At 41.3% G+C, this 16,913-nt stretch overlaps 2 protein-coding genes across 2 annotated transcripts in view; both read right to left on the bottom strand.

The window, feature by feature from the left end:
• LOC116710338 (receptor-type tyrosine-protein phosphatase F-like) overlaps positions 1-16,913 on the bottom strand; it is a 174,559-nt gene that overhangs the window by 71,412 nt on the left and 86,234 nt on the right. The window contains exons 10-12 of the mRNA XM_032549336.1: positions 12,271-12,868; positions 6,198-6,328; positions 1,320-1,901 (exon numbers count right to left, since the gene is read on the bottom strand). Coding sequence (XP_032405227.1) covers positions 1,320-1,901; positions 6,198-6,328; positions 12,271-12,868 — 1,311 coding nt within the window. The remainder of the gene's footprint in view (positions 1-1,319; positions 1,902-6,197; positions 6,329-12,270; positions 12,869-16,913) is intronic.
• LOC116710602 (zinc finger BED domain-containing protein 1-like) lies at positions 14,113-16,835 on the bottom strand. Its single transcript, XM_032549740.1, has 2 exons — positions 15,526-16,835; positions 14,113-15,157 (listed from the first exon to the last, which is right to left on the bottom strand). The coding sequence occupies exons 1-2, from the start codon at positions 15,796-15,798 to the stop codon at positions 14,258-14,260; spliced, it is 1,173 nt and encodes a 390-aa protein (XP_032405631.1). The 5' UTR covers positions 15,799-16,835; the 3' UTR covers positions 14,113-14,257.

Below are 16,913 nucleotides of genomic sequence, written 5' to 3'. Positions count from 1 at the left end.
TAGGCAGAAAATAAAAGAAACAGAGCCTTGAAAACATCAGTCTTTGTGTAATTTATACATTACTTTTCACTTAAATCGGTGTTGTGCAAACTTTTTGTCATGAGAGCCAAACTTGTGAAGCTGAAAGCCTTTTGGCCAATGAAATCCATTTTATTATTTTCCAAATTTTGTTTTATCTCTTCTAATTTAACCAAAAGTATTAGTTATCCAAAAATGCATAATTGTGTTGAGACTGAAAAATAAAGTTACAAATCAATAGCCAGCAGTCAACATTTCCTGTTATTATACAAATGAAACTGACTATGGTGGTTGAACAAGGTGTTTGTTTTCCCCTCAATTTTTAAATCTAATTTAATCTAATAATCAAATTTTTAATAATAAAAAAATCTTTTTAAAAATGCTTTAAGAGTTTAACTTAATACCAAAAGTGCTTATCACATAAAAAAATACAAGAAAGTTGTGTACACTTCCATAAGGAAATGAACCTTTGTACATTTGCTTTTTTCTGTCTGTCACAGGAAGCTCCATTGAAGTAAAGACCATCAATGTTTTGGTGTTACTTTCATATTCCTGCAACTGTGGCTGCACTCCCATTGGCAGCTGGGGAGTGCAGCCGTCAAGGGGCAAGGGTAGGGGGCTAGTGCCAAACAGCACTGGCCCCTACACAGGCCTGTTTGTAATGCTTTGCCAAATGTGACCAGAGTTCGTTTCGTGTGTCTTTTTTTTTTCCTTACAGGAATATCAGATTCCGGACACTGAGCAATAAGCACCTTCAACTTTCACTTCTACTGATTATTTAAATGTTTGAGTTAGACATGTAGTGATTCTGACAGAAAATGAAAAATTGAAAACATGCAGCTTCCAGTTTGAATACAAGCTTTTTGTGCAACAAATGACATTCTACAAAATTTGCCTTGCTAATTCCTCTACTTTAAGTACGGTAGTACTTGTAACAAAAACACAGACCAAAACTCACCATTGCCAAATGATGTTTTTACCTTTTTGCATCAAAACTAATGAGGCCAACAGTCTTTTTTTTCTACCCCTCCAGGGGTCTTTTGTGGGCTCTAGTGTCCCTTATACGAAAGTAGGCTGACAGAAAGGGAGAAGGTGAGGGGGGAAGACATGCGGCAAATGTCGGCGGGTTTGGGAATCGAACCTGCACCGGCCGCGTCGAGGACTCAAGGCCTCCAAATATGGGTTGCGCTATCCCCTACGCCACCATGGCACGCCCAACAGTCTTTTTTATCTGTTTTTTTAATTCAGACTCTCTCTTCAAGAGCTACACAGAAAGCGAAATGATAGGTTCTGAAGCTCACCTGGCACAGATGTTGATGTGGTTCTGCTTTGAATGCTGGGGCTGAAAGGTCCTCCTCCCTTGTTGGTGAAAGCTTGGACTCTGATGTCATAAGTTGTGTCAGGCTGCAAGTCCAGGATAGTCATTTGTGACTCTGTGGTACTATTGGTACTGTTGTGCTTGCTATTAATATCCCGATATACCACTACATACTTTATAATCTTTCCATTCCTCTCTGACAGAGGAGGAGGTTCCCAAACCAATACAGTTGAAGTGGAGGTGAGGCCTACCACTCTCAGATTCTGGGGGTAGCTACTGGGCATGTCTTCAGGGGTGCTTATCTCTTTTATATATTCTTCACCAGTGCCTGCTTGGTTTTTAGCAGATAGTTTGAAAATGTAAGTAGCCCCTTTAAGGAGGCGGGTAAGTGTAAAATGATCATCTGTCTTCCTGAAATCTTTGACAGTAAATGTTTTCTCATCTGTTCTCTTGTACTGCAGTTGGTAGCCTAAATGCTCTCCCACCATTTCCTTAGGAGGTTGCCATTGGATCATAGCAGTATTCCCCATCATTGTACTGATCATCATACTGGGCTTTCCAGGCACTGCAAGAGAGATTTATATACACATATAAAGGAAGTTATTTATATCTTATAACATACTGTATATATTGAACACACTTGTTCAATATATTTGGTTAAATATCTTTACATGCACTATACTGCCAAAAGTATTCACACACCTGCTTTGACTCACATATGAACTTAAGTGATGCATTTAAGCTTATGAAGCACATTTGTGAGGTCACATACTGATGTTGGATGAGAAGGCCTGGCTCTCAGTCTCAGCTCTAATTCATCTTAAAAGTGTTCTATTGGGTTGAGGTCAGGACTCTGTGCAGGCCAGTCAAATTCATCCACACCAGACTTTATGGACCTTGCTTTGTGCTCTGGTGCATATGGAAGAGGAAGGGGCCAGCTCCAAAGTTGGGAGCATGAAATTGTCCAAAATGTCTTGGTATCCTGAAGCATTCAGAGTTCCTTTCACTAAACTAAGGGGCTAAGCCCACCTCCTGAAAAACAACCCTACACCATAATCCTCCTTCCACCAAACTTTACACAATGCTGTCAGACAAGAAAGTGTTCTTCTGGCAACCGCCAAACCCAGACTCATCCATCAGATTGTCAGATGGAGAAGCGTGATTTGTCACTCCAGAGAACACGCCTTCACTGATCTAAAGTCCAGTGGCGGCGTGCTTTGCACCACTGCGTCCAACGCTTTGCATTTCACTTGGTGATGTATGGTTTGGATGCAGTTGCTCCACCATGGAAACCCATTCCATGAAGTTCTCTGTACACAGATCCTGAGGTGATCTGAAGGCCACATGAAGTTTGGAGGTCTGTAGTGCTGACTTGCAGAAAGTTGGTAACCTCTTCGCACTATGCCGAACCCCCGCTCTGTTAGTTTATGTGGCCTACCACTTCATGGCTGAGTGACTGTCATTACCAAACTCTTCCATTTTCTTATAATACAGTTGACTGTGGAATATTTAGGAGAGAGGAAATTTCACAACTGGCTGTTTGCAGCCTCTACATTTGATTGATTGCCTCCTAGATATTTTGATTGATCGGTTTCAAAACTTGGTCAGTTTGCTCATAGTGTCCTGTTTGAGTCTATATTTGTAGCCCACATGCAGAACACGGCACAGGAGAGCAATATATAGTATAAGTGAATTTATTAGAACAGCAATGATAGAATGCAGTGGAGATAACGGGTCTATCCGGGGATGGGGGGGAGCTGACGGAGTGGTCGGCACACTATAAAGAACACAGCAAGGAGATGGTGAGTTTACAGGATATAGAAGACGGGAGTGATGACAGTAAATTGGAATAATCTTACTTGTTGAACAGGAGTTTGTAGATTTGGAGGGATAACCGCAGTGCTCGGGGTCCTTGTGGTCCAGGAGGAACAGCGCTTAGCCACAGAGATCCAGAAGGCTGCGAGGGAGTGTGTCGGAGGGCGGACAGGTAGGTTCAGGCAGAACAGAGGAGAGGCACGACTGCCAGTCGGAACATCCAGGAGGAACTTGCGATCAGACGGAGGAGGTGAGTCTGGAAACTCGGGCAACCAGTGGGTATGTTCCACAGCGTCACGAGGGAGGTCTAGTATAGGAAGCCAGGGGGAATCGTCACGAGGAGAATCCAGGACGTCTCAGGGAAAACACCTGAAGGCAGGAGACAACAAGGAGAATCACTAAGTGATCAGACAACGAGGAGAAAACAGAGACTAGCTCTAGGGGGCTCAGCGGTACCGTTACTGACTAACACTCAGGCATCGAAGTACTGGCAGTCAGCTCCTCTTGTACACCTCGCCTGACGAGCCGATTGATCTCAGGTGTGCAGGATGACGACACACTGCTCCGGAGAGAGGTGAGTCTGGCACTATCTGGTGGCTAGATGGTGAGAAGCAGCAAGCAGATTCCCACAAGGAAAACAAAGATCCCCGGAACACAACACATAGGGCATGTGGGATTAAATGTGGGATCAAAAGCATTTTCGAGCAAGCTGCAGAGGCATGGCCAGACCTAAAAGTTTGACATGAAATAGAAAAATCTTATACCTAATGAATATTTCCTCATTGCAATGTTTCCATATAGAAATGGATGTGTCTATATTACAATGCCCCTACATTGATTCCATTGCAATAGAGCAGTGGAAACAGAATGGAGTGAATCTTTTTTTTCTGATCTACTGCAGGCTGCTGCACGACCTGCCTGCTGTCAGACTGGACGCTTGCAAGTGCTTCAGAGGTGGGAGGGGCTCAAGGAAGCTCTCACTACTCACAGTCAGTAGTTACAGTGAGTCAGTACTGACCAAGTTTGAAACTGATCGGAGCATTCACGTTTGGTCACCAAAGTTGCCGATAAACCAAAGAAAGTTGCAAGATTTGTTACTGGTCGATTTTTTGAGAAAAGAAATGTTGCTGGAGGGCTCTGAAAAATCACTAAGACAACACTTCAAGCTGATACCATGTTCTGTTTCACTTTGCAGTTAGCGCATGTTAGCGCTAAGGCAAATGTTAGCTCATGTGTTGTTTCGAGACAGTCCGACTCTGTACCACCACATAAAGTTAGATACTAATTGTTATTACCATTTTTGTTTAGAATAAATATATCTCCAATTCCCGATTCAGTCAGCAACAAATTTCTGTTACATTTCCTCCATGGTCATGTTTTAATAATTATAAGAAACTCTACAGTTGTGGTTAGCCAGTCCTTGTCTTATTCCTATTGAATACTAGTTATCCAGTCATTCAGCAAAAGCATCTTCTTGATCCCAGCTCATTTTCTGCTTCAATTCATTTCTACAATACTTGCCTGGGAAGCTCATCTGTCTTATGGGATCTAACCTCTTGTTTTCTGTGCTCATTTTACTGACCTCAATCTACCAGTTTGTTCACCCTATTCCACAGTACCAACTGAAGGCCAGCCAATACGAGGATAGTTTGAACTCATTATTCACTGCCACTTGCCTGTCCTATATCTAAAATTGGCTATTCCAGTCATCAGAAATCATACAGTGCATTTAGCTAAGGAATAGCTGCTTCTATTTCTAAGTAGTAGCAGCTAGGTTAAACTACCCTTAACCTAGACAAGAAAATATGGAGCTAAAACAGTCTCATAATCCACAAATGCACAACGGTTTTGTGTCTTTTTTATTTTGGTAGTCTGAATAGTTTAAAGAGATGTTTTCATGTACAGTGCCATCTCAACCTTACACAGACATAAATTTGCAGCAAATAAATCGAGTTTCAATCAGTTTTTTGCACTGTGGATCTTGTGCATTTGTGAGTCTTGATCGGTGTATTTGTGAATTATGAGACTGTTTTAGCTCCACAAGAAAATGCTCTGGCTTTACAGTTTCAACAAAATATGGTTGAATAATGGTGCATGAAAATCCTTATTAAACTTTACCTCCTTCAGAATGGAGTTGACATTGGGACAGGAAAAGTGTGATACAAACCAGGATAGACTTTAAGAATCTTTTTCTTAAGAAGATACAAATCTTATTAGTGTGCAGTTTGTTAATTAAAAAAGACCTTTGTAAAAAAAAATCTCTCTCTCTCTCAGAGTGAATGGAGCTAGAGACGGTAGTGTTAGACTGAGTGGTTTTTTGAGTCTTCTCTCTACCCTTTTTCTACAAGGTGTTTTTGAACACTTTTCTCTTCACACAGTTACTTGATCTTAAGTTGAGTTTTGGTTGTCCCAGACTGGTCCGGTAGTTTTTTGGTACCGGTTTGGTTTGGCGTTTAGGCATCATGCCCGTTGTGGAGGGCGGTGCGGAGTTTGAAAAGTTGACACGTCGGCATGCTGTCAAACTCATACCAACAGTGAATTGTTCAGTTGAGGAGGCAGCCTTAGCTGTTGGAGGAGCGGTAGGTTGTGATAGTGTGAAATCTGCTTCCTGTATGAATGGTGCGATCGTGATCTTTCTTGATAGTACATCTAAGGTGAATGATTTGGTTGAAAGGGGTGTTGTCATTCATGACACTTTCACACCGGTTCTCCTGCTGGTTACTCCAGCTAAAAAGATGATCATCTCAAATGCACCCCCGTTTATTAAAAATTATCTCCTTGTTAAGGAGTCGTCACGCTATGGACAGCTAGTTTCACCCATAAAGATGGTTTCTTTGGGTTGTAAATCAGTGCTTCTTAAACATGTTGTGTGTCATAGAAGGCAGGTATTTATAATCCTTAAAGACACAGCTAATGAGCTAAACCTGTCCTTAATTTCAAAGTAGATGGTTTTAATTATATGGTTTTTGCCTCTTCAGAGAACATGAAATGTTTTGGTTGCAGAAGGTCATATAATTCGATCGTGCCCAGAAAAGCTTAAGAATACACAGTTGGTGAATGCTGGCAATGGTGATGGTGCCGCCGACGCAGGTCAAGCGGCCACCTATGGTTTCACGGTAGTCGGTGCGGGTCTTGATGTTGCTGGTTCCGGGGTTCCTGGTGATCCTTCTGTTGTAGCTGCAGAGGAACAGCCTGAAGTGCGATCCTTTCTAAATTGTGATCGTTCTAATGAAGTTGATATCACTGATAGTGAGATGAAACATGATCCGTCTGTGAGTAGTTTTTATGCAGATTCGGGGGGAAAAAAGAACTGATTAAGTTTTTGGTGAAAGCTTTTGTGAGGATGACAGCATGCGTGATGAGGAGTTGTTGAAACTGTCCCAGAAAAGAAAAAGTTCTGAACCTGCTAACAGCAGCACTAAAGCTCTCAGAGCTAAGAGAGCAAACAAAGCAGGAGAGAGCAGTTTGGAGTCTGATAGTAACCTGCCTTTGAGCCAGGATCAGCAGAACCTGTATCCTCCTGCTGAAATTAAGAAGTTTCTACAAAAAACTAAAGGACTCAGGCTGAGGTAGAAGAATACTTTCCAGATTTAAAAATGTTTATTGAATCCTTTTGGCCTTTAACAAAGAAAACTGGACATTTTGTTGATGATGTGTTAACAGATCAAGAAATTTATTGCTTAAAGAAACTGATTTTGAAAGTCAGAGCCCAAGAAATTACTGCTAATGAAGATGAGGATATTTAGAGAAATATTTTATGTTTCTCCGTATCTTTTCTTTTGTTTCTATTTCTATGTGTGATTTTAAAATAGGCACATTAAATTTAAATGGTGCCAGAGATGAAGTGAAAAGGGCTGAGTTGTTTAGATTTATTGTTTTAAAGAAAATTGATGTAATGTTAATTCAAGAAACACACAGCACTGCTGATAATGAGAGTGATTGGAAGAAGGAATGTGGAGGGGAGGTTTTTTTTAGTCAAGTCCAACTGTAGCGGTGGTGTGGGGATTGTGTTTTCCAAGAATGTTTTGCCTATTTCTTGTGAAGCAGAGGAAATAAGGATCTTCTCTTTTTTACAGTAGCTCTCAAATTTCATCACAATAGATCAGGGTTTCCCCTTGTGATGAAATGATACTGAATCTCTAGAATCAGTACATGAAAGCTACCTGCTCACAAGATGTGTTCACCTGATCACACAGTTTATAGGTGAAGATAGAAACAGTGTGTCTTCCAGCACAATCGGCATACTGCACAACTCAGGACATGATCTGTTGACACTGATACAGCACCATTCCAGCACTATATAATGAACATATTTTGGTCATTTTTCAGTCAAAGTAAGCTTATTGCATCAAATGATACATTATATTGCTTGTCATTAGGCCAATATATTTGACTTGGAGATTAGACAGCTCGAATATCCTAATTTGTGCAGCACGTGACTCATTCATGTACTGTGCTGGAGTAGCGGTGTGTCTCTCACTGAGAACATTTTTATCATACGTTCTGTGAATTGTTTGCTCAAATAAACACATCACTCCAGAACAACACAACACTTCTTTCCCAGTGCACTATCTTGCTTCTGAGGTCTGCTTCTGAGGTGTGCCCTTTAGATTCCCAAACACCTGTCCATTGGAAGGCCAAGCCTTTAAAAAAAAAAAAAAAACGATCGTGTTGCGTTTTCTTGTTCGGCACTCATGTTCACAATGAACCACACTTCTTTTCATTAGATACAATGAAATCTTTTCATTAGATTGCATTTTACTTAGCAATAAAATGTGTTCATTTTATTGCTAAGTTTTAGGTTCAACTTCTTCTTCAGAACAGTACTGCCTACACAAAAGAACTTGCTCCCATTGCCCCCCAAAGGACAACTGCAGTACAACATGCTCATGCATAATATAATAAAACAGAAAATGACAGGATTCAGAACTTGCAGAATCTTGGATTTCCAGGTAATGGCTGGACCTTGTGGCGTTAAACTGAAACAATAACCTGTGGTGCTGCGTCTGTCCTCTACTGAGGATGTCCAGACAGAGTCACTGGAGGCTGTGAGGTTCAAGTCTTCATTGTTTTTCTTTAAGCTTAGTTCATAGTCACAAGTACCTTTTAGATACTTCAAAACATGTTAAGCATGTTAAGCTGTTACATCATGTCTATCTGCCTGAATCGGGTATCTGTGATCTTGGATCCCTAGATCCCAAACATCTGTTTGTATCTGTTGGTCAACACCAACCAGGCTGGTGCCTGTGTCTGGAAACTTTTCTAACCTGTGGGTGGTACACCAAATAAGCTGGTCTGGTCTTGCTGTACCCTACAAACAGTCCCTTTCCCCTTCTTGAGTCTAGTTTCTTGTGGTGGTTGTTGTATGAGTAACACTCTAATCCAAATACCCACATGTTTGTTGTGAATATGGGCAGCACACTGAACAGCATATGGCCACAGTTCTTTAGGTAAACCATTTTCTGATAACATACACCTTCCCATTTCAAAGAGCGTTCTCCACTGTCTGCTCTTCCATTTTGGTGTGGGGAGTACAGTGATGACGTTTCATGTCTAATGTCTTTATCTCAGAGCAGTGTTTGAAAATCATTACATGTGTACTCGGTACCCTTGTTTGTACTTAAATATTAAAAGTAAAAGTGCTTGCTGAATGCATTACCTAATCGCTAATACAATATTACTAAGTGTACCCATCATATTTAATTTTAATACGTCAGAAATGTCAGAAATTTTAATGAACAATGCCATAGATGAAGCATGTTTTTATTGTGTTTACTCTCTGTAACATAGTTTAGACTTAGATATGTGATTCTATGCATCAGAATTTCAGGGATGCAAACATCTCATCTCCTGTCCTAACATAGCAAGAACTTCACTTTTTTGCCACTAGTGGCATTTATTTTGAAAGAAATCCAATAGAAAGGGCATGGAAAGAAAGTGGGTGGGGGAGGACATGCAAGAAGCGTTAGGACAGTCACGCAATGGTGCTGTAGTCAAGACCACCTAAGCCGTGACCAAGTCAAGATGAAGACCAGAGCCCTGCGCAACATGACACAATAAAATTAAGTATACCTATCAAAATTGCTTCTCAAATTGATTTGAAAGATCCACATTCCTATAAAACACCTACATATTAAATACATAGAGCTGAAATAAATTTAACCAATATTATTAGCAATTCAAACTCTTCTTCATTCTGCTTTGTTTCCATCTCTGTGCCACAGTCCTTGGAGGTCTCCTGCTATCCCTAAAAAGATAACGACCTGGGCGGTTGCCCATTCTGCCCATGTCAGAAACCACAACTGTCTGCACCATTAAACATAGCAATTAAGACAATGTATTAACGGTAAACAACGCTCAACAATGAACACTGTCCAAGGCGCAACAAGCAAGCAGTATCCAAGCAGAAGGACCATGACTGTTCTCACCCTGTCTCCCACTGCAATGTCTGCCACCATCATAGGTGACAAAAACAATTAAAGAGCAATGAGCATGCTCTGCATTCTTACATTCTTGTTTTATTTATTCGCCAATTAAATAAATCTATATATTTTTTTATTAAATAAAATAACAATAGCTACTGCAGAGTACGCAGAGCATCACAAGAACAAAGAACGGGTCACAGTGAGGCTTCAGTCCTATAGGACTTAGTAAAGACCCGTTCAGAAGAATGGGATTGTTAGTGAATGTTATAGTCACTATATAGCAGACTTCAGTCACAGCGTTGTCCCATATAAGCGACATGTCAGTCAACACCTCTACACAATAATTCAGCGCAGTGAGACAACTTTTTTTCATCGCAGATGCAACATATGTGTCTCTGTACAGCTAGCCTTGCTAACATCACGTCCACATAGCTTACCTTTCTTTAAGCTTCTGTTAACCGTTCCTGTTCAGCAGTGGCGCAAAAAGTGGGTATGCAGTGTATGCAACGCATAGGGACGCTGCACTAGAGGGGGCGCAAAAACATTGTGGGGAATTTTTTTCTAGTCAGCATTTTATGTACTTAACAGCTGTTTGCTTATGAAATGATCAATAACAGAGGAACAGCACTGATTAGGCGCCCCTCCCCTCCTGCCAGCCGCTCTCCCTCCCATACAGGTAGTGTGGGCAGCGGCCCTTCGAGAACCTGCAGAGGCGCGTTTTTTTTTTTTGTTTGTTTTTTTTTCTTTGAAATTTGAATTGTAGTAATGCACTCGACAACAGGGAGCTAAAGATGGGCCGGCAGAAAAAAACTCCGGGACATAAAACAGAAAACGGAAGAGGGTAAGGGATAAAGATGTTGGAGAGACGAAGAAAAGCTTTTCAAAGTGGTTGAAAGTAGGTAGGTAATATTAGTGTATCAACAAGAGAGTTGTAAATATTCTGTCAATATCTGTGCTTTTCTGTGTATTTATTAGTTTTCTGTGTCTGAGTCTCCGTGTTGTCCTGTCTCCCTTTGATTGTTCCCAGGTGTGTCTAGTTCCCTGATTACCTCCTTTGTATTTAGTGTCACCTGTGTCTCTGTGTCTTGGTCGGGTCCTTGTCGTATGCACCAGTCTGTCAATGTGTTCTTGTCCATGCATGTAGCCTGTTGCTACCAGTGCTGAGCCCTAGCCTTCTGCTCAACTGTGTTGCCAGGTTTTTGGACTTTTGGAATTTATTTGAGCCTATTTTCATCATTAAACTTCCATCATTCATCTCATCTGGGTCTGCTGCGTTTCCCTCACCGCTTCCACCACCACAGCTCATGACATATTCAGGCTAGCTTAGGCTAACCTGAATGACAGGTGGTTGTTGTTGTCTCCGCCCCCTATTGAACCAATACGGGATGCGATTTGATTGATTAAAGTTAAGCCTTCAGACATGCTAGTTACTGTAATGGCTTATCTGAAATCTGGAGAGTATTATATTTGGAAATAAATGATTTGCTAATATTTATTCCTTGTAGAAATGTGCAATACATGTTTGAATATTTTAGAATCAAACTAACATATTTAGAATAATACAGAAATCAGGAAACCGTTGTTTTTCTTCTTCTTCTCCGCTCTTTGCTTCACGCTGTTATAGTTGCTAGGCAGCATAAGTTTCGCTGAAGTGGGGGCGAGAATAGTTTGAGAAACATTGCTATAAGGAGAACAAGTTAGATAATGCTGAGTTGATCTTTGCCGCCAATGCCTGCATTCCAAATCTTGTTGAGGTGTCTGGTTTTAGGTGCCTTAACTCATCCTATGTTTTCCAGTGAGACACCCCAGAAAAGATAGTGATCCATTCTGGCCTCCCCACTTAGAATTCTTTGGATTCACCCCTGCTCAAAGGTTTCATCTTAGGACCCCTCTTACTTAAAGAGGCTCCCGCTAGCCCAGATTATAACAAGTAGGAGCTTGCTAGCCCACTTGCTACCTGGAGCAACACTCCAAGTATGTTTTTGATGAGTGATAATATAATACCATAATATAAATCTCAAAAAAGTGGATTTTGATTAACAATAACTGGAACATTAATTTTGGTCTTCATTGAAATATTTTATGACTGTTGATTACTTTGATGACATTTGAGAAAATTTCATGTTTGTTCTTGTGATCCAGGTGCTTTACATCCTTGCTGTAAAGCAGTGGTCCCCAAACCCCGGGCCACGGACCGGTACCAGTCCGACCAATCGGTACCGGGACGCGCAAGAAATAATTAAATATTTCCGTGTTATGTATTGAGTCTGGAGGATCTTTTATTTTGAAAATCCTTTAACCGGATTCTGTCGGTTACGTCTTGCGCGGCAACATTGAGCCCACAAGCAGCATCTGTTTCGGTCTCCTCCTTAAGCGAGTGTTGCTATTGCATGTGCTTTCAATAGCACAATATTGAAAGCGCATGCTGGGGGGAGACCGGACTGAAAGACAAGACACATGAAATGTAAGAGCGGGGGGGAGGAGAAAAGGGTGCGGACATAGAGTGATGTACTAGGACCAGGGGACTAACGTATGAGCGAGGGAAGAGAATTATACACCAACCAATGTGAGAGCGGAGGGCACAATCCAGCACACAATCCGGGAAAATAATAATATGGGAGTACGGTGGGAAAGAGGAATAAAAAAACGATAGTTTCCCGGCCAAAACAGGAGACTTGACAGGTATGGCTTTACTGTGGGAAACCCTCACCTCCTTGCTGGGTTTTTAACTGCAGAACATCAGACAGTGGCCCATCTCCCATAGATGTGAAGCCAAGCATCCTTAGGCTGTAAGTGGTGGTAGGCGTTAGTCCTGAGATGGACGTGAACTTGCTGTCATTGATATTGTGTATCTGCCAGGTGCTGAGTGGATTACTGGGCTCAGAGCTGTAGAAGATCCGATAACCTTGCAGTTGACCATTTGGCTCCTCAGGAGATTCCCACTCCACCAGTATGGTGGTGGAGCTCAATAATCGTGCCCGTACATGAAGAGGTGGTGATGATGGTGCCTGCTCACCTGTACAGATTTCCACAATTCTGCTTGGAGGCCCCCGCCCAACACTATTAGAGGCAAGGACACGGAATTCATATTCAGAGAAGGGGCTAAGACCGCCAATGCTGTAGCGAGTTGACGCTACACCATCTATCTCCTGAAAACCATTGCCAGAAGTTTTAGAACGGTACTGAACCAAATAGTAGGACACAGGCTCAGCATTCCCAGACTTCCATGTTAGAGTAACACTGGTGGCTGTGGTCTCTACCACCTGCAGAAAGGTAGGCATCTTCGGAAGAGCTGTCAGAAAATGAAGACAGGAGGTTTGACAAGACAAAAAATTAATTCTGTTCTCACATAAACATAACTGCTTCTTTGTCCTGGAAGTCTTTTAGCTTATATTACTAAATATTATGTTAATAATTTAACTTTTTAACCATACAGTCTGCTAAGCAAGAGCTGTACAGGATGTGAATGATGTGAATAACATTGCATAACATATTTATGCTATATATGTGAATAACATACAGGATTTCCCCCAGTATATTATAAGCCTGGCGGCACGCCATGCTTTGCTAGGACCCCTGCCAGACTAAGCGTGGCTTGTTTTTATTTTTAGAAATATTAATTGGAAAAAATACATATATATCGCTTACATTTCTTTCCTTTTTTATATTAAAGTCTGTTGTTCTGAGAGTTTCAATCATAGAGCACATTTATTGATAAAAGATAGGTTTATAGTTCATGCATTTAAAGGCAGAGCGGGCCAATCACATATCTGGCGCTTCTGCTCGTTGCCTCTCGCACTGCTTTATCTCTTAAGTCTACCTCAGTGCGGATCGCGCGCTCCTCCTTTCACTCAAACTGGACACATGCTGACCTGTATGGATATTTACACCAATCCCCTGTGAGGAATTCTGTTCTTTGGAGAACTTTCAAGGTGAGAGTTTAAAACGAACCGTGTTAGCTGTGGTTGTACAGCTCTGTGAACCGCAGGAATAATTTGTAGTTGCGCTTTCAGAGGTGCGTGTTGAGGGAGTGGTGAGAATTATTTATCTTTGTGAACAATTATGTTTGTTCACAAACATAATTCACAAACATAATTGTGAACAAACAATTATGTGGGGCGTTTACATCTCAACACGATGCCCAGCGTCAGACCCGGCTCCAGACAAGTTTAACGGGGGCATCGGCTTATTTTGGGCAGGCAAAATGAATCTATGTATAGGCCTGTCACGATATCAAATTTTGCTGAACGATTAATTGTCTCAAAAAACTATTGCAATAGACGATAGTATTGTCTGAAGACCTTTTTACACTGATTTAATGGAAATGACGAAATAATGCATGCGATTTCTTGCCAAAGATGTATATCCTTTATTTTCAAAAGAACACTCAACACTGGAACTGGTTAATAAAATAAAACAAGCAGAAATAAAAATTAAATGGACTCTCGGTCTCTAACAAAAAATGCACTTGAATAAAAACTAAGCACAAGATAAAACCACAGTGGAAATAAAAACTACATTCAACCAAAACAATACAGATTATGAAGTCTGTATATCATTAGATTTAAATAAAGATGGGGAAAACTGCCATTTTACAAACAAATAGTGCAAAGAAACAAGCACATTTTTAAATAAGACCAGATGCCTCAACAATCTTTAGGCATATCTGTAGCTACTTTAGTCAGAGATTCCGAGCAAGAAATACCAACATGTTGAGTTTGTGTGGCTTAAGGCAAGATCTCTCAGGAGTAGCAATGTTTCCAGCTGTGCTAAACATTCTCTCTGAACTGGTGCTTGTTGCACAAATGCACATGTATTTTTTAGCCAAGTTTGCCATCAAAGGATATCTTCTTTGATTGTCACACCACCACATCAAGGGATCACAAGAGGCATCAATAGCATCTTCTTGAAGGAACTTTGTCAGTTCTGCATCAGCCTGTTCTCTTTTTGGATATGTAGCTTGTGTCTGAACTGTGAGTTCAGCTCTTCTGTTTTGAAGAAGGTCACTTAGCCTCTTCTTCTTGGTGGGTGGGTCAGCTGTAGATTCATGTTTGTTTCCTCCAGCAGCTTGGCTGGAACCCTCACCACTTGCACCTTCTTCCCTTACTTCTGGCCCTTTTAAGTCCAGTAGCTCTTGCACCAGCTGATGTTTGACATCATCCAATGACCCTGCCTCCTCCATGCTGCCACGGTACCTTGGATCCAAGATGGTGGCCTTTATCAGGAGATTTTGGATGCCAGGTGAGCTATATTTTTCAGTCAGTATCTTGCATACGTTTTGTTTAATACTGGCAGTCATTGTGCTGTCATCAGGGCCTGGAGAGAGAAGGTCGCCTTTAATCAGTTCTAGCACAGGCTTAACAGAGGACACTGTGACGTATGTTTCTCCTGAAAGGACATCTGTAAAGTCAGCCAGTGGCTTCAAAGCTGCATTGATGGACTCCAACACCGCAACATCCTGCCAGGTTGGAGTGAGATGGCTGTGCTTTCTGTCTTGTACCAGGACTCGTCTGATGGCTGGGAGTTGCTCCAACACCCTCTCGATCATCTTCTGTTTAGTGCCCCATCGTGTGACAACATCCTGTGGAATATTGAAAAGGTTTTTATTAGAAAAACATATAGAATTATTATGTTACTCATTTAAGGCAAAGCTTCACCAGTGACGAGTAAAATATTACACCCCTTGTGCTGACAAGTAGAAATAACACCAAAATGGCTCTAGCAAAAGACATTAATACTATATTAGAACCATACTATTTTTTATTAGTTAATTTATTTCAACTTGTTTAAAGAAATGATACTAATTCTCCTTAACAATTTGTGTTGTTATATGTAAAATTATTGCCAGACAACGGTCTTAATTAGATTCTACAGGTCTACATGCTACAAAAATAAAAAATAAATAAACATGGCTCTGAATATTTTGAATAAATGAATTTAAAAACTCACCAGAATGAGATTGTGCTGAGGGAGATTAGCTTCATTCTGTGCCTTCCTCAGATCTCTCTTTTTAAAGAAGCTCAGGTTGAAAGTGTTGACCAAACTTTTACAGAGTCCTATGGCACGTGCTGTACGTTCTTTGTCACTGTCTAGACCATGGGAAACAGCAAGGTGGAGGTTGTGGCCAAAGCAGCTGAGCCATGGCCAGCCAAGATTTCTTATTGCAGCGACAATGTTAGGGCCATCCATTGTCTGTTGTAATGCAGACCAGCTTGTCCTCATCCAGTCCCCAGTCTGCTAAAGCAGATTTCAGGTTTTCTCCCAGGGTGTTAGCAGTATGGTTATCTGGGACATACCTGGTCTCTAAACATTTAGAGTGCAGGGTCCAGTCAGCAGCTATATAGTGAATGGTCAAGCTCATATAAAGAGTCATATTTGAACTTGACCACATATCCGACGTAGCAGAGTAAAATGAAATGTCTTTTATCTCCTTCAGTATGTCCTCTTTAATACTGCTGTAACGTTGTGGAATTGCCGTTTGTGATATGTATGTTTTTCCGGGGATTTCGTACCGTCTATCAAAAGTTTGCAACATTTTTCGAAATGCCGGCTTTTCAACAATATTAAATGGGAGCATCTCTTTAGCAATTAAGCGAACTACGCTGTCTGTGAGCGCGCACCACTTTGCGCCGTCCTTTTTGTATGCTTCCTGTCGATGAAATGTTTCAATGACGGTGGACTGTCGCGAACTTGAAGACGAAGACGGGCCACCGGTTGTACTTTTCCTCCTCAGCTGGAAAAACTTTACTGGATGGTTGTGCTTTAGGTGCACGTACAAGTTGGTTGTATTGCTACCCTTAGTTGCTACTATTTTATGACAAATGCGACATACCGGCTCGCAAAGGTTCAGCGGTTCGCCTCGGTCATTTGGTTTGAATCCAAAATACTCCCACACTGCGGCAGTTGCGTTCGGCTTTGAAACGAGTTCCATTTCGAGTCCCTCCTCCCCCAATATGAGATAGTGTTTCTTTACCTTGCTAACTGGGGCTCTAAAGCTGCAGCAGTACAAAATGATGTGCGCGCTGACTACCTGACGTAATAGTCCCCTCCTCCTCCCTTCTCATTTTTCCCTTCCTAAAAAATGAGGAAGGGAGGGGTCAGTGGATAGCGCCGGAGTTGAGCCTACACATCCAGCGTCATCAATAGAAAGAGAAAAATACAAGCAGAGACGATATGGACGATAAATTAAATGACGTCGATAGGTTTTTTTTATCGTACGATTAATCGATTTACGGTTTATCGCGACAGGCCTATCTATGTAGCAATAATAATATTACTCAAGTAAAGGAAAAAGGTACAGTGCAGTAAAACTACTCTTACAAGAACCTTTCCCAAAA

Source organism: Xiphophorus hellerii, chromosome 20, assembly GCF_003331165.1.
Source record: "Xiphophorus hellerii strain 12219 chromosome 20, Xiphophorus_hellerii-4.1, whole genome shotgun sequence".
Classification (NCBI taxonomy): domain Eukaryota; kingdom Metazoa; phylum Chordata; class Actinopteri; order Cyprinodontiformes; family Poeciliidae; genus Xiphophorus; species Xiphophorus hellerii.
Note: the sequence above shows the minus strand (reverse complement) of the source record. Positions and strands in the feature narration are given on the sequence as shown.

What these genes read in the sequence shown, in the direction of transcription:
- LOC116710602 (XM_032549740.1), bottom strand. Translation starts at nt 15,798, where the DNA reads ATGAGGACAAGCTGGTCTGCATTACAACAGACAATGGATGGCCCTAAC. An exon ending in CTCAGCACAATCTCATTCTG is followed by an intron (nt 15,158 to 15,525) that starts GTGAGTTTTTAA and finishes AATATTCCACAG; the next exon opens with GATGTTGTCACACGATGGGG.